Genomic DNA, 20,785 nt, shown 5'->3' on the forward strand with positions numbered 1-20,785 from the left:
TCAGAAAGCTTTATCGGACATTAAATTCATTAAGGTCAAATTTTAGCAACATTACTTCAAAACAGCATTTAGCACAACTTCTATTTGTTGTTTCCTGCAAAACAAACACCTTGAACTTTTTCTCTAAAAAAAGTCTTTTCTAAAAAAAGGTTTTTCTTAATATAATTCTGTCTTTTGTTTCTCAATGTTGATTGTTGATTCCTTATGTGAACTACCTCTCACTTTTTTTTTTAGCTTGTGATGCTAAAAACACCCATTTGTGCTTCTGATCATACATTCTGAATACATGCAGTATATATGGGGGAAGAAAACATTAGGGTCTAGAGTAGAGGTAGTTGCTCAATTCTGGCAATTATTTTTCCCAGGAAAAATAAAGAGTGGGGATAAACTGTAGAACTGTTAATATTGTCTATGGATGACATTATTGGAATATTTGTCTATTCTGTTGTGCTTGGGGAAATAATTTCTAGGCAGTCTATGTATCACTCTGCATGACAGAGTGATGGGAGGCTTTTGGCAGGACTGGTCTAATACAGAGGCATGAGTTACAAGTTACCAACATGAACTTCCTCGTTATCCATGGCAGGACTATTTTGGCAATGCTTTTGGTTACTGCTACCTTGCTAGTACAGAAATAGAAAATTGCAATAGGGAGTTTCTAGAGTAAGATATTTTAGCAATTGATGCTTTGTTTTTTTCAGTTGCCTAAAATTTTTAATTTTATAGTAGTAGTCAGAGTAGTGCTATTGAAATGGTAGATGGATATTGTGCTTACTCCAAAAGAGTAAAACCAACAATCATCTGTGAAGGAAGGAAGGAGTGGAGATAAAGTGTGAAACGTGAGAAAGTTGTTTATCTTTGATAATGATATTGTCAGAGGGTACAGTTGGATTAGTAAGGCTTTCTTGCTGGATTAGGTATATTGAATTTTTATTATCTTCCTATAAATGCTAGAGTAGAAAATAACTTTTCTTCAGGGATATGTATATTTTAAAGAGACTTTATTTTCTAGGAACAGAAAAGTGAGCAGATAATTTAGTAGTTAAGATCCTTAAGAGTAAAGTTTCTGAAATGAATTGATAAAAGTCAGGCATTCAGGGAATGAATGTACCTGCTGGGTTTTGTTAGTGTTAATGGAAATGGTGGGTAGCTGGATGCCTACTTGAGAACAGAGCTCTCAGCCTTGTTAAAAGCCTAAAGGCTGGACTGTTTTAGTCTTTTTTTTTTTTTTTTCCGGTTATGGAGTTTGAACTCATGGCCTAGGCACTATCCTTGAGCTTTTCTGCTCAAGGCTAGCCCGCTACCACTTTGAACCACAGCTCCACTTGTGATTTTTTTTTTTTTTTTTTGCCAGTCCTGGGCTTGAGCTCAGGGCCTGAGCACTGTCCTTGGACTTTCTCAAGGCTAGAGCTCTACCACTCGAGCCTCAGCATCACTTCCGGCTTTTCTCTATGTATGTGGTACTGAGGAATCGAACCCAAGTCTTCGTGCATTCTAGGCAAGCACTCTACCGCTAGGCTAAACTCCTTGCCCTAGTCTATGACTTTTATACTAGTTCATTTCATACTTTTCCTCCTCAGATTTTGCTTATAAAATACCCAGGAAAGCTAGGGGCCAGTGGCTTATGCCTGTAAATTCTAACTACTCAGGAGTCTGAGATCTGAGGATTAAGGCTTGAAGTCAGCCCAGGCAGAAAAGTCCATGGGACTCTTTATCTCCTATTGACTACTCAGAAAAAGCCAGAAGTGGTGTTGTGGCTCAAGTGCTAGAGCACTAGCCTTGGTACCAAAGAGGCTCAGGGACAGCATCCAGACCTGAGTTCAAGCCCCAGAACCGGGAGGGATAGGGCAGAGCGAGGGGGGAAATCCAGGAAATAATCTCCCTAGCTTTGTTTTTGGGAGAAATAAAAAAATATGTATTTCTCATTTCTTTTGTTATATCAAGAAAAGTTTAAGAAATTTGGGGCTGGAGATACGTAGACACTGTTTACTCATGTGACTATCAAGTCACTTTATGTTATTCTTTTGTATAAACAGGTTTTATTTAGAATATAGATGTTAAATATCTTTTTCTTCAATAGCTGTTCGGTTTGGTCGCATTCCTAAACGTGAAAAACAGAGGATGCTAATTGAAATGCAAAGTGCGATGAAGACCATGATGAACAGCCAATTCAGTGGTCACTTGCAGAATGACACCCTAGTAGAACATCATGAACAGACAGCCTTGTCAGCCCAGGAACATCTGCAGTCCAAGCCCCAGCTGGAGCAAGAAAACATCAAAAGCTCTCCTCCACCCTCTTCTGATTTTGCAAAGGAAGAAGTGATTGGCATGGTGACCAGAGCCCATAAGGATACCTTTATGTATAATCAAGAGCCACGAGAAAACTCGCTTGAAAGCATACAGCCCCAGAGAGAACGGATTCCCAAGAACATGGAGCCATATAATTTAAACCATGACCATTGTGGCAATGGGCTTAACAGCCATTTTCCCTGTAGCGAGAGCCAGCAGCATCTTAATGGACAGTACAAAGGGAGAAACATAATGCATTACCCACACGGGCATGCCATTTGTATTGCAAATGGACATTGTGTGAACTTTTCCAATGCTTATACTCAAAGAGTATGTGATAGAGTTCCAATAGATGGATTTTCTCAGAATGAGAACAAGAATAGCTACCTGTGCAACACTGGAGGGAGGATGCATCTGGTATAGTGAAATCAATTTTTTGCTCACCTTGTATCAAGGAAGGTTTTCTTTTATTTAGGGATATACCAACTTGGGAGGTGGGTCAGAAAGCCAAAGAGACTCCAGAATCAATTTTCTATAGTATTTTAGGTGAAGTAATTTGAATGATATTTGTTGAGTGACCTAATTTTACACAGGAAAAGCTTGTGGTTTAATTGATACTGTGATTAGGATTAAGATGTAAAATATGGTTCATTTGACCCTTTAATTCTAGGAAATCACTTTAGAAATTTAAGTAGCATGATTACTTAGCAACTTTGAGTAGCTTTGCAACTTTCCTTAAAAGGGCTGGCCTTTTGTTTTGCCATAATCAGAGGTCCCTTAGTTTCAGTGGAGATTTTGTTGCTCTGTGTTTTGAGCTGAGGTGTGTTGCTCGGGATGGCCTCAAGCTGTTTGGTTGAAGCTATCTGCTTGCCTCTCAGCCTCCTGAGTAGTGTGCCCAGCAGAGAGATGGTTCTTTTTAAAATTTTTAAAAAATTTGTATTACTATCTTGGTGATGTGCAGAGGGATTATAGTTACATACGTCAAGTAATAAGTACAGTTCTTTTTGGACAATATCACATCAGATATTTTCTTAATCATAATGCAAGAGAACCTATGGATGTGTAATTTAATTATTTTACTCTGGAATTTAGGAATATTTTAATTCCAAGATTTTCTCAGACTACATCTTTTGAGATAGGTTAATATAATTTGTATCACTCAAGCTTTTTTTCATCAAGCACAATATTCTACATGAAAATACAGTTCTTATTCAGCCAAAATCTCATCAAAAACATCAGTTCTGCACCATTTCCAGTTTAAGCCATGAGTTTCTTTGATAGTGCTTGGTAATTTCTACTGCCAGGTAAAGTTGTCTTTTTTTCATTTTCAAAATAGTTGGTTCTGCTCCAATGCTTACATTCAGATTTGAGTCCATGGATATATGAAAGGTGATCTTCTATTTTGTTGGCCTTTCTGGCTAAAAAATCAGTAAGCAATTGGGTTCTGATAGTTTCCATGGTTTTAGAATCATCTCATTCCTACATCTCATAAACATATTGAAAATTTAAAGGCAAGTTTTACTAGCAGAGTATAGAGTATATGGGTGTGTGTGTGTGTGTGTGTGTGTTTATGGGTTTTGCTATGTAGCTCAAGGTTAGTTTTACTAACAGCATATGGTATTTTTTTGTTTGTTTATTTATTTGTCTTATGTAGTCCAAGCAGCCCCTAATGCTTCTTCATCCTCCTGTTCTAGCTTCTTGATTCAGTCTTAGTGTTCTCTGGTATACTGCGGTTTGATCTCAGCGTCTACTACAAAGGCACTCTGATTTGAGGCAGGCCCTAATGCTTCAGTGCTTCAGTGTTCTTTTTTGTTGTTTCTTTCCTTTTTTGTGTGCCTGTCATAGTGGGTTTGAACTCGGGACCTATGTATTCTGAGCTTATTTTGCTCAAGTCTAGCCTTCTGTCACTTGAGTCACAGTTATTATTTTTTGTTGTTGTTGTTTTTGTTTTTTTATTTGTTTTTTGTTTTTTTTGGTAGTTTTTTTTTTTTTAGAGATAAGAGTTGGCTTTGAGTCACAATCCTCAGATTGTGACTCAGCCTCCTGAGTAGTTAAATATGTGCTACCAGTGCCTTAGTATTCTTATAGCTTCTTATTTTCTCTCCCTTATTTCTTGTATCTGCATCATTGTTTCTCTGTTGTTTTTGAATAATAGTCTGTGGCTTTTTTCTTGTTACAAAGTCAGGTACTTTACTGACTTCCTATTGACAATTGCAGCATTGTTCCTCTATTTGGAAATAAATCTGAAATATGAAGTAAATATAAGTGTGAGTCCTAAAGCTTGTGACTTCAGCTCTGTTTGGGCAAATCAGTTTCATTTTCTCATCTAAGAAATGATCATTTTGGACTGAGAATCAGCTCCGTGTAGAACACTAGCCTCGCATATGTGAGGGTCTGGGGACCATTTCTAGCAGGGCTAAAAAAAGAAAGAAAAGAAAAGAAAAATGACTAGGTATAGCTAACTTGCTTGAGACTCAAAACAGATTTTGTTTTGAACTAGAAGACACTGAATACCAGCAGTGTACATTAGGGTGTGAGCAATGTTAGAAACTAGACTCTGATACCTGGGCAATAGATTTTTTTCAAACAGCTGATTGGTTACTTAGGTTTTTTTTTTTCTTTTTCTTTTTTTGGTCGGTCGTGAGCTTGAGCTCAGGGCCTGGGCGCTATCCCTGAGATCTTTAGTTCAAGGCTAACACTCGACCACTCTGAGCCATAGTACCACTCTGAGCCATAGCACCACTTCTGGTTATCTGGTGGTTAATTGGAGATAAGAATCTTATGGACTTTCATAGTGGGGCTGGCTTTGAACTGTGATCCTCATATCTCAGCCTCCTGAATAGCTAGGATTATAGGCGTGAGCCATTGTCACCCGGGTAGGCTACTTTGATAGTGAGTTAGCAGATATTTAGGTAACATTATGGCTTATAATTCCAGCTACTCAGGAAGAGGAGTTAGGAGGATTACAGTTTGAGGCCAGACCCTGCAAAAAGTTGAAAGTATCTCTAAAATACTAAAAGCAAAAAGGACTAGGGATATAGTTCACTGGTGGAGCTTATTTGTTTTACAAGTCTGAGATCCTAGATTCAAACTCCAGTCTTATGAAAAAGAAAGCCATCCTTTTTTCTTTCCTTCCTCTACCATCTTCTCTTTTTTGCCTGTTTACTTTCTTTTTCTTTATATAAAAGTTGTGTACTTTGTGAGCTGGGAGTTTGGCCTAGCATGTACAAAGACCCAGATTCAATTCCTTGGTACCACATACATAGAAAAAAGCCGGAAGTGGTGCTGTGGCTCAAGTGGTAGAGCTTTAGCCTTCAGAAAGTCCAAGGACAGTGTTTGAGCCCTGAGCTCAAGCTCTGAGCTCAAACCCAGGACTGGCAAAAAAAAAAAAAAAAATTATGTATTTTAGAATACTTCCATTTTTATGTTGTTTACCTTTCGTTGGTTAGAAATTATTGTTGTACACTGACAATATGTAATCCTCACAGCAATATACTTAATTATATTGCTGTGAAGCTTCCTATATTAATGAGAATATCAGATAGAGAAAGGGCTGATAATAGTAGATTTTAGTTGAGTTTGGTGCTTATGAAATTTTTTTACTGCCTCTCTGAGTTTAAGAGTTTTCCTGTTTTCTGCATACTAGGTTTGTCCAATGAGTAAGTCTCCATATGTGAATCCACATAAGTCTGGGCATGAGATCTGGGAAGAATTCTCCATGAGCTTCACCCCAGCAGTGAAAGAAGTCGTAGAATTTGCAAAGCGTATTCCAGGATTCAGAGATCTCTCTCAGCATGACCAGGTCAATCTTTTAAAGGCTGGGACTTTTGAGGTAAGTTTGATTTTATCCTGAATAGTGATAACACTTGTGTATGTAAATAGACTTGTTAAAATAAAACTCCTTTGTGCCACTAATTGGTGTCAATAAAAAGTAGTGATTCAGGACAGATAGCATCTTATTTTCATTTTCTTCTTCTTTTTTCTTTTTTTTTTGGTTGGTTGTGAGGCTTGAACTCTAGGCTTGGGCGCTGTTCCCTAGCTCTTCAGCTCAAGGCTACTGCTGTACCCCTTGAGCCATAGCGCTTCTTTTGGTTTTGGTGATTAATTGGAGATGGATTTGTGCTTCATTTGGCTTTGAGCCTCCATCATCAGATCTGAGCCTCCTGAGTAGCTAGGATTAAACGTCTTAGTTTCTTTGGCACTATTATTTGCGAAGTATTTGTAGTTGAGATTGAGAAACTACTAACAAATCGTAACTGTGCCAGGATTTCCAGTGGGGATTTGATGATTCCTGCAGAGTGTGAGGCACCTAAAAGCCTAATCTGGTGTTTTCTATGTTTAGCATAGAATAAGAAAGGAAAACAATGTTTTTTTTTTCTTTGTTTTTAGGAGGTGATAAAATATTTTAGAATTACCAGACATATCTGTGCCTCCTAAGATGAGCTTATTTCGTTGTTTTTTTCTTTCCTATCTCCTTTCTCTTTTCCTTTCTTTTTCTTTTGAGATAAAGTCTTGCTTTAATGTGTAAGCCTAGCTCCTAAGTGTTGGGAATAAGGGGGGTGCATCCATGCCCTGCCCTTGGTTGCTTTTTATATACCAGTGTCTATTGCAGAGCAGCATTCTTTCTGGGCTTGGGGCAGCCACTGCTACCCTTGTTTGGATCAACTTATCTATGTCTCTCCCAGTACCCACTTAGGCGCTGTTCATTTCCTGTCTGTCTCAGGTCTTTCCTGTTGCTGCTCAAGCCTGAGAGACCTGGGCACCTGCTTGGAGCTCACTTAAGCTTAACTCTGAAGTTTAGAGAGTGGTGGTAAATTGATGTCTAGTGACTGTCAACCTCAGAGGGAAAAGGGTACAGAGACATGTTTTCTTTTTTCTTTTTTTGCTGGTCTTGAGCCTTGAACTCAGGGCCTGGGCACTGTCCTTGGGCTTTCTCAAGGCCAGTGCTTTACCACTTGAGCTACAGCACCACTTCCAGCTTTATCTGTGTATGTGATACCAAGAAATCAAACCCAGGGCTTTGTGCATGCTAAGCAAGCACTCTACCTCCACTAGGCCCCACAACACCCCACACTCCCAGACTCCCCCTTTTTTCTTTTGTCTTTTTATTGGGGATTGAACCTAGGACATTGCACTATTTAGGCAAGCACTTCGTTGCTGAGCTATATCTCAGCCTTGTTTTTATGTTCTTTTCTTTCTTTCTTTTTTTTTCTTTATTTTTATTTATTTATTTTTTGCCAGTCCTGGGCTTGAGCTCAGGGCCTGAGCACTGTCCTTGGACTTTCTGAAGGCTAGAGCTCTACCACTTGAGCCTCAGCACTACTTCCAGCTTTTTTGTATGTATGTGGTACCAAGGAATCGAACCCGGGTCTTCGCTCATGCTAGGCAAGCACTTTAACCACTAGGCCAAACTCCCGGCCCCTCTTTTTTGACTTAAGACTTTTTTAACAGTGAGTTAAACTATGTTTATTTTTGTGATTAATTTTTGTTGAACCTATAATGCATATATATGATATTGAAGACATTCTACCTGATTTTTTACTTGGATATTTCATGCTTGATTAATTTTCCTTAATTAAATATATTTTAATGTTCCCGTTTATGGTTTTTTTTTTTTTTTTTTTTTTTTTGCCAGTCCTGGGCTTAGGCTCAGAGCCTGAGCACTGTCCTTGAGTTTTTTCAAGGCTAGTGCTCTACCACTTGAGCCACAGCACCAATTCTGGTTTTTTGTTTTTTTTTTTCCGTATATTTTTTATTGTAATTAATAGAAGGGTTACATTATATTTGCCAGATAGAAGATGCATTAATTCACATACATTGATACCCTTTCTCATATCTTGGTCCCCATTTCTCTCCCCCACCCCCACCCCTCATCTTGTTTTTCCCCCTTCTCTATCCAATTTCAAATAACAATTCTGGCATTTTTTTTTATGTATGTGGTACTGAGGAATAGAACCCAGGTTTTTGTGCATGTTAGGCAAGCACACTACCACTAGACCATTGTTTTTTTTACTTTCTTCTGGGTGGTTGGTGGGCCAGGCTATCAGTTAGTTGTTCTTTTCTATTATTGTTATTGTTGGTCCTTGGATTTGAACTCAGAGCCTGGGTCTGTCTGAGCTTTTTTTTTTTTTTTTTTTTTTGCACCAGTCTTGGGCCTTGAACTCTGGGCCTGGATGCTGCCTTCTTTTGCTTAAATCTGGTGCTCTACTACTTGAGCCACAGTGCCATTTCTAGCTTTTTTGAATAGTTTATTGGAGCTGAGAGTCTCATGGAGGGCCGGGAACGTGGCCGAGTATACATGAAGCCCTAGGTTCAATTCCTCGGTATCAGATACACAGAAAAAGCTGGAAGTGACAGTGTGGCTCAAGTAGTACAGTGCTAGCCTTGAGCAAAAGAAGCTCAGGAATAGTGCCCAAGCTCTGAGTTCAAGCCTAAGGACTGGAAAAAAAGAAAAAGAAAAAAGAAAATGGCTCTTAGGGAAAAATAAACTCAGTTTTCCTTTTACTATTTTCTTTTATGTGGGGAATGTTTCTTAATTGACTTGAATACTCCCATTGAAATATTACTATAACATTTCTCTAAATGGATTAAAGTCTTTTCTTTCGTTCCTCAGGTTTTAATGGTACGGTTTGCATCATTATTTGATGCAAAGGAGCGCACTGTCACGTTTTTAAGTGGGAAGAAGTATAGTGTGGATGACCTACACTCAATGGGAGCAGGAGATCTGCTGAATTCAATGTTTGAGTTTAGTGAGAAGCTCAATGCCCTGCAGCTCAGTGATGAAGAGATGAGTTTGTTTACAGCTGTAGTTCTGGTGTCTGCAGGTAAGCAAGCTAGTTTCAAATGGTGTCCTACTTTTTTTTTTTAATTAAAGAATTTATTAACATTGATTTTTACATCATATTTCAAATGATGTGTTTAACAAACAAGTATTCAAGAAAGGAATTTCCATATACAATCACTGGCACTTAGATTTTAGAACATAATTAAAATTAGACTGATGGTTTGTATGTCATATTAATCTACGTAATTATGTCTATAGTGTCACAAATTTTTATGTCTATGTAGTTGTGTTTATATTTCCAATACCATGTACATAGCATTGGGTACGCAAATATTGAGTCCTCGCTCTTGTACTGTTTGGATCTAATAGCCACATAATGGTGTCCTACTTTGAATAGTGACCTCTGGGAGACAAAGTGGTAGTTTGCTGGTTTCTAGCAAGCCATGTAAAAAGAGTAAGGTGTTAGAAAAAATGTCATTTTGCATAATTAAAAATTTTAAATCATTGCAATACAAAGTGAAGAGTAGTTAAATAACAGTTACTAACCCAGGCTCTGGTAATACTAGCTTCTCTGAGATCTGAAGCTTAGATCTGAGGATTGTGGTTTGAAGCCATCCCTGGGCAGGAAAGTCTGAAATTCATAGGTCCAGTTCAAGTCAAAAGTAGAGCTGTGGCTCCACTGCTAGAATGCCAGCCTTGAGCAAAAAAGCTTAGAGACAGTGTCTAGACCCTGAGGTCAAGCCCCAGTACCAGCACACATATATGTTGTTGACTGTGCATCTATTTCCAACCCATATATGCCATGTCAGACAGCAGCAGGTAAGGTCCTGATTGTGACTTCTAGTAGCATGTTGAAACTTAGACCTGAATTTTCTTGGGGGCATCCAAATAAATGTTGTCTGGTTTTATATATCACCTATTTAAAAATATTTGCTGAGAATTTTATATGTATAACTCTACTAAGTTTCCCGTGGGCATCCTGCTCTACCCTGTAAAGGACATTGTGTTAGGACCTGTGGAGTTATAAGTTATGGCTCTTGATTTTGTGGATAACTTTAGAAGCCCTTATATCAGTGGGATAAATAAAGTTTCATGCCATTTGGAAGCATTTTTGGCTGCCTTTTCTGGCCATCTGTATTTAAGGGCATTTATGTCACTGAATTAATATGAAAGGCCTATGTCATTAGGATGTCCGTTGTGGGGTGCCGGTGGCTCATGCCTGGAATTCTAGCCACTCAGGAGACTCAGATCTGAGGATCACAGTTCAATGCCAGCCCAGGCAGCAAAGTCTATGACTTTTCTCTCCAGTTAACCACTAGAAAACTGGAAGTGGTGCTATGGCTCAAATTGGTAGACTTGAGCTGAAGAGCTCCTGGACAGCGCTCAGGCCCAGAGTCCAAGCCCCACAATTACCACCACCAACAACAACAAAAAAGATGTCTGTTTTTTCTTAGCAACACTGTAATGCAAGAGGCATTTTATCTATCATTACATGTTTATGTTTTGCAAAGCCAGTAATAATAATAATTTCTGATGAATATGTCCTTTTTTTTTGCCTGAGCTCAATCTCTGAACCTGTCTGTACTCATGGCTAGCACTTTACCACTTGAGCCACAGCACTTCTTCTGGCCTTTTCTGTTTATGTGGTACTGAGGAATCGAACTCAGGACTTCATGCATGCCAGGCAAGCACTCTACCACTAAGCCACATTCCAAGCCCCAATGATGAATATGTCTTATGTGCTAAGTACCTAGGGAAACAAAGCTTCAGTTCTCAAGCTTACTCTTCCATTCTGAGAGACAAAATGCTGTATGATGCTGAGCTATAGTTGTGATTGTAGTAAGAGGAAATTATGGAAAGGAAGGTGAAATCATGTAAGAAGCCTTTGTGGAAAGGGGGAAATGGAACTTGAATTTGAGATTATTAGGCTTTCCTAGTAATGGACAGATGGAAAGGCATGGGAAAGCCTGGGGTAGGGCAGAGGAAAGAGTAGTGGCTAGCACCTCATGTGCCTGCCAAGGAGGAGGGCACAGAAAAAAGGCATTGAGAAGGCTTGCAGGCTAACAACAATGAGAAGTAGGCAGAGAAGTTTAAACTGAACTATGTGGTCAGTGGCCTTTCCAGTGAGCAAGCATGAACAAAGGCATGTTTACTGTTCTCCATTTTAAATGGAGTGGATTTGATAGAAGTCATTAGAGCTGGAGAACCAGATTCAGAGGCTGTTGAAATAACATAGGAGTGGACTTTGCTGAAGTAAGGTATGGGAAAAGTGACTTCTTGAAGGAAGTTATCCTAGAGGTAATTCAGTTAAAGATGTGGAGGTGAGTAGGGTACCCAGTGGACATATCTGTAATCCTAGCCACACAAGGGGCTAAGATCTGAGGATGGTGATTCAAAGCCAGTCTGGGCTGGAAAGCCCATTAGGCTGTTCTTTCTAATTAATGATCAAAAAGCCAGAAGTGGAGCTGTAGCTCAAGTGGTAGAATGTTAGCCTCCTGAATAACTAGGATTACAGGCGTGAGCCACCACGCCAGTTCAAGACTGAGATCTGAGGATCAAGGTTCAAAGCCAGCCTGAGCACAAAAGCACCTGGGACTCTTATCTCCATTTAACCTCTAGAAAATGGGAAGTGGGGCTTGGCTCAAGGGTAGGGTGGTAGCTTTGAGCTGAAGAGCTCAGGGAGAGTGCCCAGCTGAGTTCAAGCCCCATGACCCACAAAATAGGAAGAAGGAAGGAAGGAAGGAAGGAAGGAAGGAAGGAAAGGGAATCTTAATCATGTTAGTCTTGGGCAAAAAAGCTCAGGGACAGTGTTCCAGTCCTGAGCTCTAGCCCACAACTAGCGTTTAAACAAAAAAAAAAGAAAGAGAAGTGAAAAAGAAAGGTTTTTTGGAAATGAGCGTTTCATGGACTTTCTTGCCTGGGCTGGCTTCAAAATGAACTCCTCAGATCTCAGCTTCCCGAATATCTAATATAACAGGAGTGAGCCACCATCAGGGGCAGATTACTTCTTAGTTTTTGACAGTATTCTGGTTTTAAACTCAGAGTCAGCTGGTTAGTCAAGTGCTCTGTGACTTGGGCCATTCCATCTCAGCCTTTTTTGCATCAGTGGTTTTCAGTTAGAGTGTTTCTGCCAGATCAGCTTTGGGCTGTAATCCTTCTGCCCCCACCTCTCCTGTAACTGAGATTACATGTGTACCACTACACCCAGTTTGTTTTTTGAGATAGAGTCTTCATTTTGCCTGGGCTGGCCTCATAAACTGCAATTCTCCCATCCACACCTAACTAATTGGGATGACAGGTGTGAGCCACTGCCCCTGGATTACACCGTGTGTGTGTGTGTGTGTGTGTGTGTGTGTGTGTGTGTGTGTGTGTGTGTGTGTGTGTGTGTGTGTGTGTGTGTGTGTGTGTGTGTGTGTGTGTGTGTGTGTGTGTGTGTGTGTGTGTGTGTGTGTGTGTGTGTGTGTGTGTGTGTGTGTGTGTGTGTGTGTGTTTTTGCTGAAGGCTAGCCCTTTACCACTTTCTTACCTGGGCTTGGTTGGAACCTCAGCACTCACATCCCAGCCTCCAGAATAGCTAAGACTACTGGTCTAAGCTACCAGAATCTGGTTACAACTGCTTTCTTTTCTTTTTATTTTTCTGTGTCACCCCAGGGGCTTGAATTTATGGCCTGGGCACTGTTGCTGAGCTTCTTTTGTTCAAGGCAAGCACTCTGCCACTTGAGCCACAGCTCCATTTCTGGCTTTTTGGTAGTTTATTGGAGATAAGTCTCATGACTTTTCCTGCTGAACTGGCTTTGGATTGTGATCCAAAGATTTCAGCCGCCTAGGATAGCTGGGATTATAGTCATGAGCCACCAGTGCCCAGGTATACCTGCTGGTTTTAAAGCAGATGTTTATAGAAAGGAAAATAAGATTTAAAAACTACAGAACATCACCAGATGACAAGTTTCCATTCTGTTTCTCTAGCATATTCCTCAAAAGCCTGTATTTCTGTCTTTTTTTTTTTTTTTTTTTTTTTGCCAGTCCTGGGCTTGAGCTCAGGGCCTGAGCACTGTCCTTGGACTTTCTCAAGGCTAGAGCTCTACCACTTGAGCCTCAGCACCACTTCTGGCTTTTTTCTATGTATGTGGTACTGAGGAATCGAACCCGGGTTTTTGTGCATGCTAGGCAAACACTTTAACCACTAGACCAAACTCCTGGCCCTATTTCTGTCTTTTTAATTTCTTTTTTTTTTTTTTTTTTTTTTTTTTTTTTTGCCAGTCCTGGGCTTGAGCTCAGGGCCTGAGCGCTGTCCTTGGACTTTCTCAAGGCTAGAGCTCTACCACTGGAGCCTCAGCACCACTTCCAGCTTTTTGCTATGTATGTGGTACCAAGGAGTTGAACCCGGGTCTTTGTGCATGCTAGGCAAGCACTCTACCACTCTACCACTAGGCCAAACTCCCGGACCTCTTTTTAATTTCTTAATGGTGGATATTTATAAATATAATGCTTCTACCTATTTTTTATTAAGTAATATATATAACATTTTCTCCACCTAGTTTTTTTTTAAAGATTTTATTAACATTGATTTTTATATCATATTTCAAATGTCACATTTAATGAACAAGTATTCAAGAAGGGATTCTCTATAATGCAACATAATTTGCTCATTGCCACCCCTTTCATCATTTTCCCTCATCCTTAAGCCTCACGTTTTTTTTTTTTTTTTTGCTTTTTTTTTTTTTTGCCAGTCCTGGACTTGAGCTCAGGGCCTGAGCACTGTCCTTGGATTTTCTCAAGGCTAGAGCTCTACCACTTGAGCCTCAGCACCACTTTTGACTTTTTTCTATGTATGTGGTACCGAGGAATTGAACCTGGGTCTTCATGCATGCTAGGCAAGTACTCTACCACTAGGCCAAACTCCTGGGCCCCTCTCCACCTAGTTTTTATGTTTTTTTTTTTTTCTTTCAGTTTCTTTAAATATTTTTAGTAAGGATAACCTTATTCACCAAAGTCAGATGTCGAGAGATCTTTTGTTGATCTGATGGTTTTGTTGGAAAAATGTGATTGAACAAACCAATTCAGTATTGTTTGTTTCTTTTCCTATACAAATGAGCACACTAATAACATATTAGTTATTAAATTTTGTCCTTGTTCTGAGTGCTTGTATCACACTTGGCCTTAAAAGACTACTTTTAAAAAAAATTGTATTTTATTGTCAGGGTAACATATAGAGGGATTATAGTTGCATTGTTACATTCGTTAGGTAGTGGGTACATCATCTCTTGAACATTGATAACCCTTCCCATGTTTTCCTCCCACTTTCCCTCCCTTCACCCTATCATCTTGTTTCACCCCTTTCCTTCCCTATTTCAAATAAAGTATGTACAATATAAAAGACTTCTTTAAAAACTGTTTACAGTATCCTTGTAAATAGTAAAAGGGCATGAGTGGCCAGAGTTGGTTCTTATAGAAAACACCTTTTTTTTTTTTTAAAAAAACATTTGTAAAGAATTTATTTAGTAAAGAGAAAGTAAAGACCAGTCAGGAGAGTAAGCAGCTGGACCCAGAAACAGAAATCATTTATCCACAGGATCAGCTGTTTTATACTGTCCCTTCCCACAGACACATCTTTTTAAATCAGAATCACACTTCCCTGTACTGGGACCATTGCACATTTCTTGTGCTCTACTGCCTCCTTTTGTGAAGAGAGGGAATAATTTCTGCTGATGAGAAACTTTCATGGAAAACAAGGCTGATTTTTAGATACTTTATTACTAGGTTTTTTTGAAACCATTAATTTGTTAGTATATCATGTGAAGAAATTTTGTGGGTACAGTGTGATAAATGAGAGTGAATTTAGAATAATAAAACTTTGATACCTTTTAGTGGTGTATTATCTGCTGTGCATTGTAATACACTGCAAAATTTAGTTTAAAAATGCTTCTATTTTGAGAGGGTGACATTGTCCAAAAAAGAAATGTACTCATATCTGACTTACATAACTGAAATTACTTTGTCCACCATTATTATAACAATAAAAACTAAAAATAAAAAAAATGCTTCAGATTGAAGTTGGAGGCATGGCTCAGTTGGTAGTGTGCCAGCTAGTGAACAAAAGTGTCAGGTACTGAGTTTAAGTACTGATCTTGGACAAAAAAAGAGAATAAAAAAGAAAAGTGCTTCAAATAAAGGAGAAAATGCTTCAGTGTTTCATCTCACAGTTTTTGAGTAGGTATGGTATAGAGACATACTGCTAGGTCAGGGTTTCTTAGGAGATGGTAGCCAAGCTACTGACAGGACTTTGCAGGAATGAGTAGGGAAGAATCTGCTTCCTGGATTATGCGGTTGTTGGTAGGAATCAGCTATTTGGAAAGGTGTTGAGTTGCTGGAGACTACTTGGAATTTCTACTGTGGTCCTCACCACAGGCAGCCCACAACATGGTAGATGGCTTTTCTCAATGAGAAAATGACTGAGTATCTAAGGTGGGAGATACAGTTGTTGTTTTCTTCTGTGTGTGTGGAGGGGAGGAGGGGGTCTTAGGACTTTTACTTGGGTCCTAGGCTCTGTCCCTTAGTTTTTTTGCCCAAGGCACTCTACCACTTGAGCCATTGCTCCATTTCTGGATTTTTTTTTTTTTTTTTTTTTTGCATGTGTGTGCTTAACTAGAGAAGAGGGTCATAGACTTTTTGCCCTGGGTTGACTTTGAACCTTAGTCCTCAGATTTCGAGCTCCTGAGTAGCTAGGATAACAGGTATAATAGGAAACTTGCCATTGAAATTTTAAAAAGTATGACAATTGTATTTTTCTTTGTTTTCAATGTATAAAGCCTTACTCTAAGTCAATAGTGAGATTGATGAGCAAGAATTGTATTTATTGTAATAATGTGTCCTCTGTTTTCTGTTTCTATGTCCCTTCTGTTAGATCGATCTGGAATTGAAAATGTCAACTCTGTGGAGGCTTTGCAAGAAACCCTCATTCGTGCACTCAGGACCTTAATAATGAAAAACCATCCAAATGAGGCCTCTATTTTTACGAAACTACTTCTAAAGTTGCCAGATCTTCGATCTTTAAACAACATGCACTCTGAGGAGCTTTTGGCCTTTAAAGTTCACCCATAAAGGCCTTTGTTTATTTGAACATGAGCAGATGCTAACTGTACATTTTGTGCTAAATGCTTATTTATATGTGTATACTGTATGTGGACATAGAAGAGACCTTTAAGACAATACAAGATTGTAGGCTATCTCTGTAATCATGCAGTAGCTGTTTGGACCGAGAACTCTTCAGCCATGATTAGACATTGACTGCTTCTCCCCAATAGACCAATCAGCTGTGTTGCACTTAAGACCGGAGAAGTTACACTGAATTATAATCACACTGAATGTTAGACTTTTTCATCTGCCAAAACCAAAAACCAGTTTGATGTCCCTGTGGTATCAATACAATACACAATGACAAGTATAGGAAGACTTAGAAATCAGTCACTTGTATTGGAAGTTCTGTTGGATGATGGGAATCAGTATTACCACAAGACTGTCAGACCTGGTATTTGGAGATGTGGAGAGCTGGAAAATCTCCATGTTTGCATTTTATTCTGCCACTGTTAAGGTGTATGGTCTCTGACAGTTACTTGGTTGTGGAAAGTGCAAATGAATAGTGTTCCCCAATGCCCTGCCTCATAGAGCTACTAAAAATGTTTATAAAAAATATTTACCTCTTGAGAGATAGGCACTATGTAAATAAGGTAAAATTTTTGTTATTGTAATTACTCGTAATAACATTCTTTTCTTCTTTATAAGCATTTCTGAGAAAGCATTTCACAGTCCACACCAGTCTATTATTCAGAGTTCCTGTGTATGTGTGGGGTCACTGATTCACACAGAGTCCAAGTTTATGGACACATAAAATGCATAGTATGTGTATATAGTGAATATAGTTATACATAGATATATTTCTTCACAATATTTTAAACTGTGAAGAACTTTATCATAAGCTTAAAACAAAGGGTGTAAAGGACCCACATTAGGTGCATTGAACCTATTGATGACATAACCATTGCTTTAAAATATGTAGACAGTACAATATTGAATTTATGCTCTATTTTTGTTTATTTAAGCAACACTTAATGTAAAGGTGCAACAGACAGTCCAGATTTCAAAAAAATACGTATCACAGCATTCTTCTTTGGTAAAAATCTTTGGTTCAAGGTACTAGTTGTTTAGAAGTTCACTCAGATTGTTACATCATGCTAGGAACGAGCAGTTGTGTTGCTAACCCTTCCACATAGGCTTGCAGGCTGATGAGGTTCCTTCTGGAGGATTAATTCTTGTTTAAGGAATCTGTTTACTATGTCTGCACCTATGTGTGCACACGTGCTATTCTGAGTCAGCTTATTTCCCCCTACATAACACTACAGGGATCTTTTCAAGTTAGATTTAATCTATAATTTGAATAAATTGGGTAGTGTGATCTACAGGATTAGAAAAGTTACAATTGAAGACTTCACCCACATGTCAGCCTTACTAAGTAAAGACCAGTCTGTTTATGACAGTGGGGGAAAAAAACAGGCACAGTTGGCTATTTTATGTATTTTTTTTTTTGGAATACAAAAATTGATTGGATGTTCCGGTAAGATTTTCTTCAACATAACATTGGGACTATATGAGAAGTGCAGAAATGTTAGCTCATTTTACTCCACTAAGCCTGCTACTTTTATGACACGTGAGCAGAATGCCTTATTTTATAGTCTTATTTTAACTGGTTGTTGCTGGGGTTTGAATTTCAGGGGCACTAGTTAAGTAGGCTTAAAAAAGAGAACCCTCTTATGAAAGAGGAAAGGAAATGGTGATGTCTGTAGTACAATATGAACCATAATTGTGACTTACCTTAACTAGGTGTGACTTTTATGGGATATGCAGTTGTAGTTTTTGTGACTTCTTTACACAATAGCATCTTTTTATATTTTTTCTTAAACAAATGCATAGTTTTCTTCTATGGGGGATAGAAATAGCTTTTTGAAGTAATATTGAAAACCTCAAGAGATTATGTTAATTCTTAATTTTTGCCTTTTGCATAAGCGTCTTTATAACATGTATCTTTAAAACAATTACGTCTTTAGGAATATGTACCCAGAACAATGTTAGTATTGCTTATTAAAATTTAGTTAGGTTCAATATATACATGTATACATCCATATATAGACATATAGATTTGCATATTGTCTCTTGACATTTTATTTGAATAAACGCTTCCTGTAGTTAATGGAGAACAAGGTTAATAATTCATATGTCACACATAGTATTTCTATATTTGAAAACAGCCCCAACGTGAATTCTGAAATTAAACCAGCAGCCTATTTACAAGCACATTCTTTAATGGAGACCCGGTGATAAAGGTAAAGAAGAAAACCAGGTTGGGAACTTCTGTGTTGGTGGAACACTGTTGATGAATAATGTACTGTATGAATTAAGTGATGCTTTAACTTTGGTTTTATATTTTCAAGTTTATGGGCATTATGTCAGCAAACTTAAGGGCATTATGTCAGCAAGCTAAGCCATTTTTTTTTCCTGTGCTTTTAATGTATCTACATGAGAGGAAATTCCAGCTTTCAGGGAGAACTAGCCGAGGGAAAGGGGAAACATTTTACAATGAGGCTTGTCCTTTTGTTGATGGTTTAGTTACAGATTAAGAAACTAGAAGGAGATTTCAGTGGACTAACTAAAGTACATAGTTTTCACATCTACATTTCAAAAATTGCCATTGTAATTCAGTAAGATAATTTATTTCATGTGAACATCATTGCAAAGCAAGGAGTTAGAAGTTCAGCTTCATTTATTACTGTGCATGAGAGCAAATGCTGTCTCAACTGTTCTTTTGCTTTTTCCGATATAAAGTTTGCTGAATGTACAAGAAGAGTTTATCACTTAGGATAGTAACTTTTTTTTTAGGGGTTAGTGGGAGGGACTCTGTCAGGAAACCATTACTTATAAACAAAGATGATCTTGGTTTGATTAAAAAAACTATTCTCAAACTAATATGGAAAAATAAAATGGCTATTGTTTTAAAAAGTGAGAGAAGTACATTGCTGACAGGGTATGAGTTAAGTTTATTTTCTACAACTGTAACTGATGAAGACATGGATAACACCTTCATGTCTCTGAGAAATCATCTGTACAAGGGGGGAGAGGATAATAAAAATTATTTCTAACCAAGAATGGGTTTTGGTGTCTGTCTACATTGACATATTTATAGAGTCAGGTACAGTTTAAAGTGTTGTAAATGGTCTTGCCCTTGAACATAGCAGGACCTGTCATACAAATCTTTGATTCAGCATGGAATCATGTTGAAAGGTACATTTTAGGGCCAGATGACACATCCACAATCCTAGCTACACCTTGTAGAGATCAGAAAGATCACAGTTTGGTGTCAACCAGGTGTAAAGTTAGGCCCAGTTCCAGCCAACAACTAGTGCACACCTATGATCCAGACGTACATTGGAGGATCATGGCAAAAGTTGGAAGTTCCATCTGAAAAATGGTGTGTGTGTGGGAGCTGAGGATGTTGTTCAAGTGGTGAAATTTTCCAAATACATGCCCCTGTCCCCTACTCCCCCAATGAAGTTTTTATAGTTTTATAGTTTTATAGTTATAGCAAGGACTCTGGCTGTTTTCTCTGATTTGTATAGTGTTATATCGGATGTGGTTCTTTGTGTGTGTGTGTGTGTGAATACCGATTTATTTTTTGCCAGTCCTGGGGCTTGAACTCAGGGGCTGGGCACTATCTTTGGGCTTTCTCAAGACTAGCACTCTACCACTTGAGCCACAGCACCACATCCAGTGTTTTCTGTGTATGTGGTACCAAGGAATTGAACCCAGGGCTTCATGCAAGCTAGGTGAGCACTCTACCACTAGGCCACACTCCCAGCTTTATTACAGTGGTGATACAGAGGGATTACATTTGCATGTGTCAGGTAATAAGTACATTTCCTTTTGCATCATCTTTTGCCTCATTCCCCATTCCCTCCCTCCTATCTCCACCCATGGGTTGTGTAGTTCACTTTTATCCATATCCAGTAACCCTGCACTGCTGATCTTTTCACCCTTTTTTCAAAGATTCTGTGTTCTCCCCTAACCCTCCTACAGATAGGCCTGCGAATATACCATATATAACAAAGAATACAAAATCATCAGGAAAAAAAGTATTGAAAAAGTTGTTTCCCTATCTTTGGAGCTTGTTTTAGTTTGTATATTTTGTATATATATGAAGAGATGCTTGGGTATTGCACCTTCGTGATTCTTAAGACTACCCTCTTTTGGTCTCATTGTATGTGAGTATCTAGAATCTTGTGTAATTTGTCATGTCCCAGTGTGTCTAAGATCTAACTTCATATCCGAGAGAACATGCGCTGTTTAATCTCTGATTTTGGCATACCTTATTTAACATGACTTGTTCAAGTTCCATCCATTTCCCTGCAAGTGGCATTATTTCTAATGTCTGTAAAATTCCCATGTGTGTAGGTACCATGTATTTTTGGATCCACTCATCTGTTGTGGGACATCTGGGTTGTTTGCATGTTTTGGCTGTTGTGACTAGTGCAGCGATGATGCGTATAGGAGTTCTTGTATCCTGGTTCATGATGTTCAGCCTAGGAGTCATATGGCTGGGTCATAGGGAAGATCTATGTATAGTTTTTTTTTTTTTCTTTTTTCTTTTTTATTGTGGGTCATGAGG

General features: G+C 38.6%; 1 protein-coding gene across 1 annotated transcript in view; it reads left to right on the forward strand.

Annotated features, from left to right (window-relative positions):
• The window catches only part of Nr1d2 (nuclear receptor subfamily 1 group D member 2), a 33,954-nt gene extending 14,685 nt beyond the window's left edge, over positions 1 to 19,269 (forward strand). The window contains exons 5-8 of the mRNA XM_090322243.1: positions 2,081 to 2,706; positions 5,936 to 6,121; positions 8,903 to 9,113; positions 15,977 to 19,269. Coding sequence (XP_090178369.1) covers positions 2,081 to 2,706; positions 5,936 to 6,121; positions 8,903 to 9,113; positions 15,977 to 16,173 — 1,220 coding nt within the window. The 3' untranslated portion in view covers positions 16,174 to 19,269. The remainder of the gene's footprint in view (positions 1 to 2,080; positions 2,707 to 5,935; positions 6,122 to 8,902; positions 9,114 to 15,976) is intronic.
• Positions 19,270 to 20,785: the final 1,516 nt, after the last annotated feature.

The sequence above is a fragment of the Megascapheus bottae genome, chromosome 2 (assembly GCF_031878675.1).
Source record: "Megascapheus bottae isolate mThoBot1 chromosome 2, mThoBot2.hap1, whole genome shotgun sequence".
Classification (NCBI taxonomy): domain Eukaryota; kingdom Metazoa; phylum Chordata; class Mammalia; order Rodentia; family Geomyidae; genus Megascapheus; species Megascapheus bottae.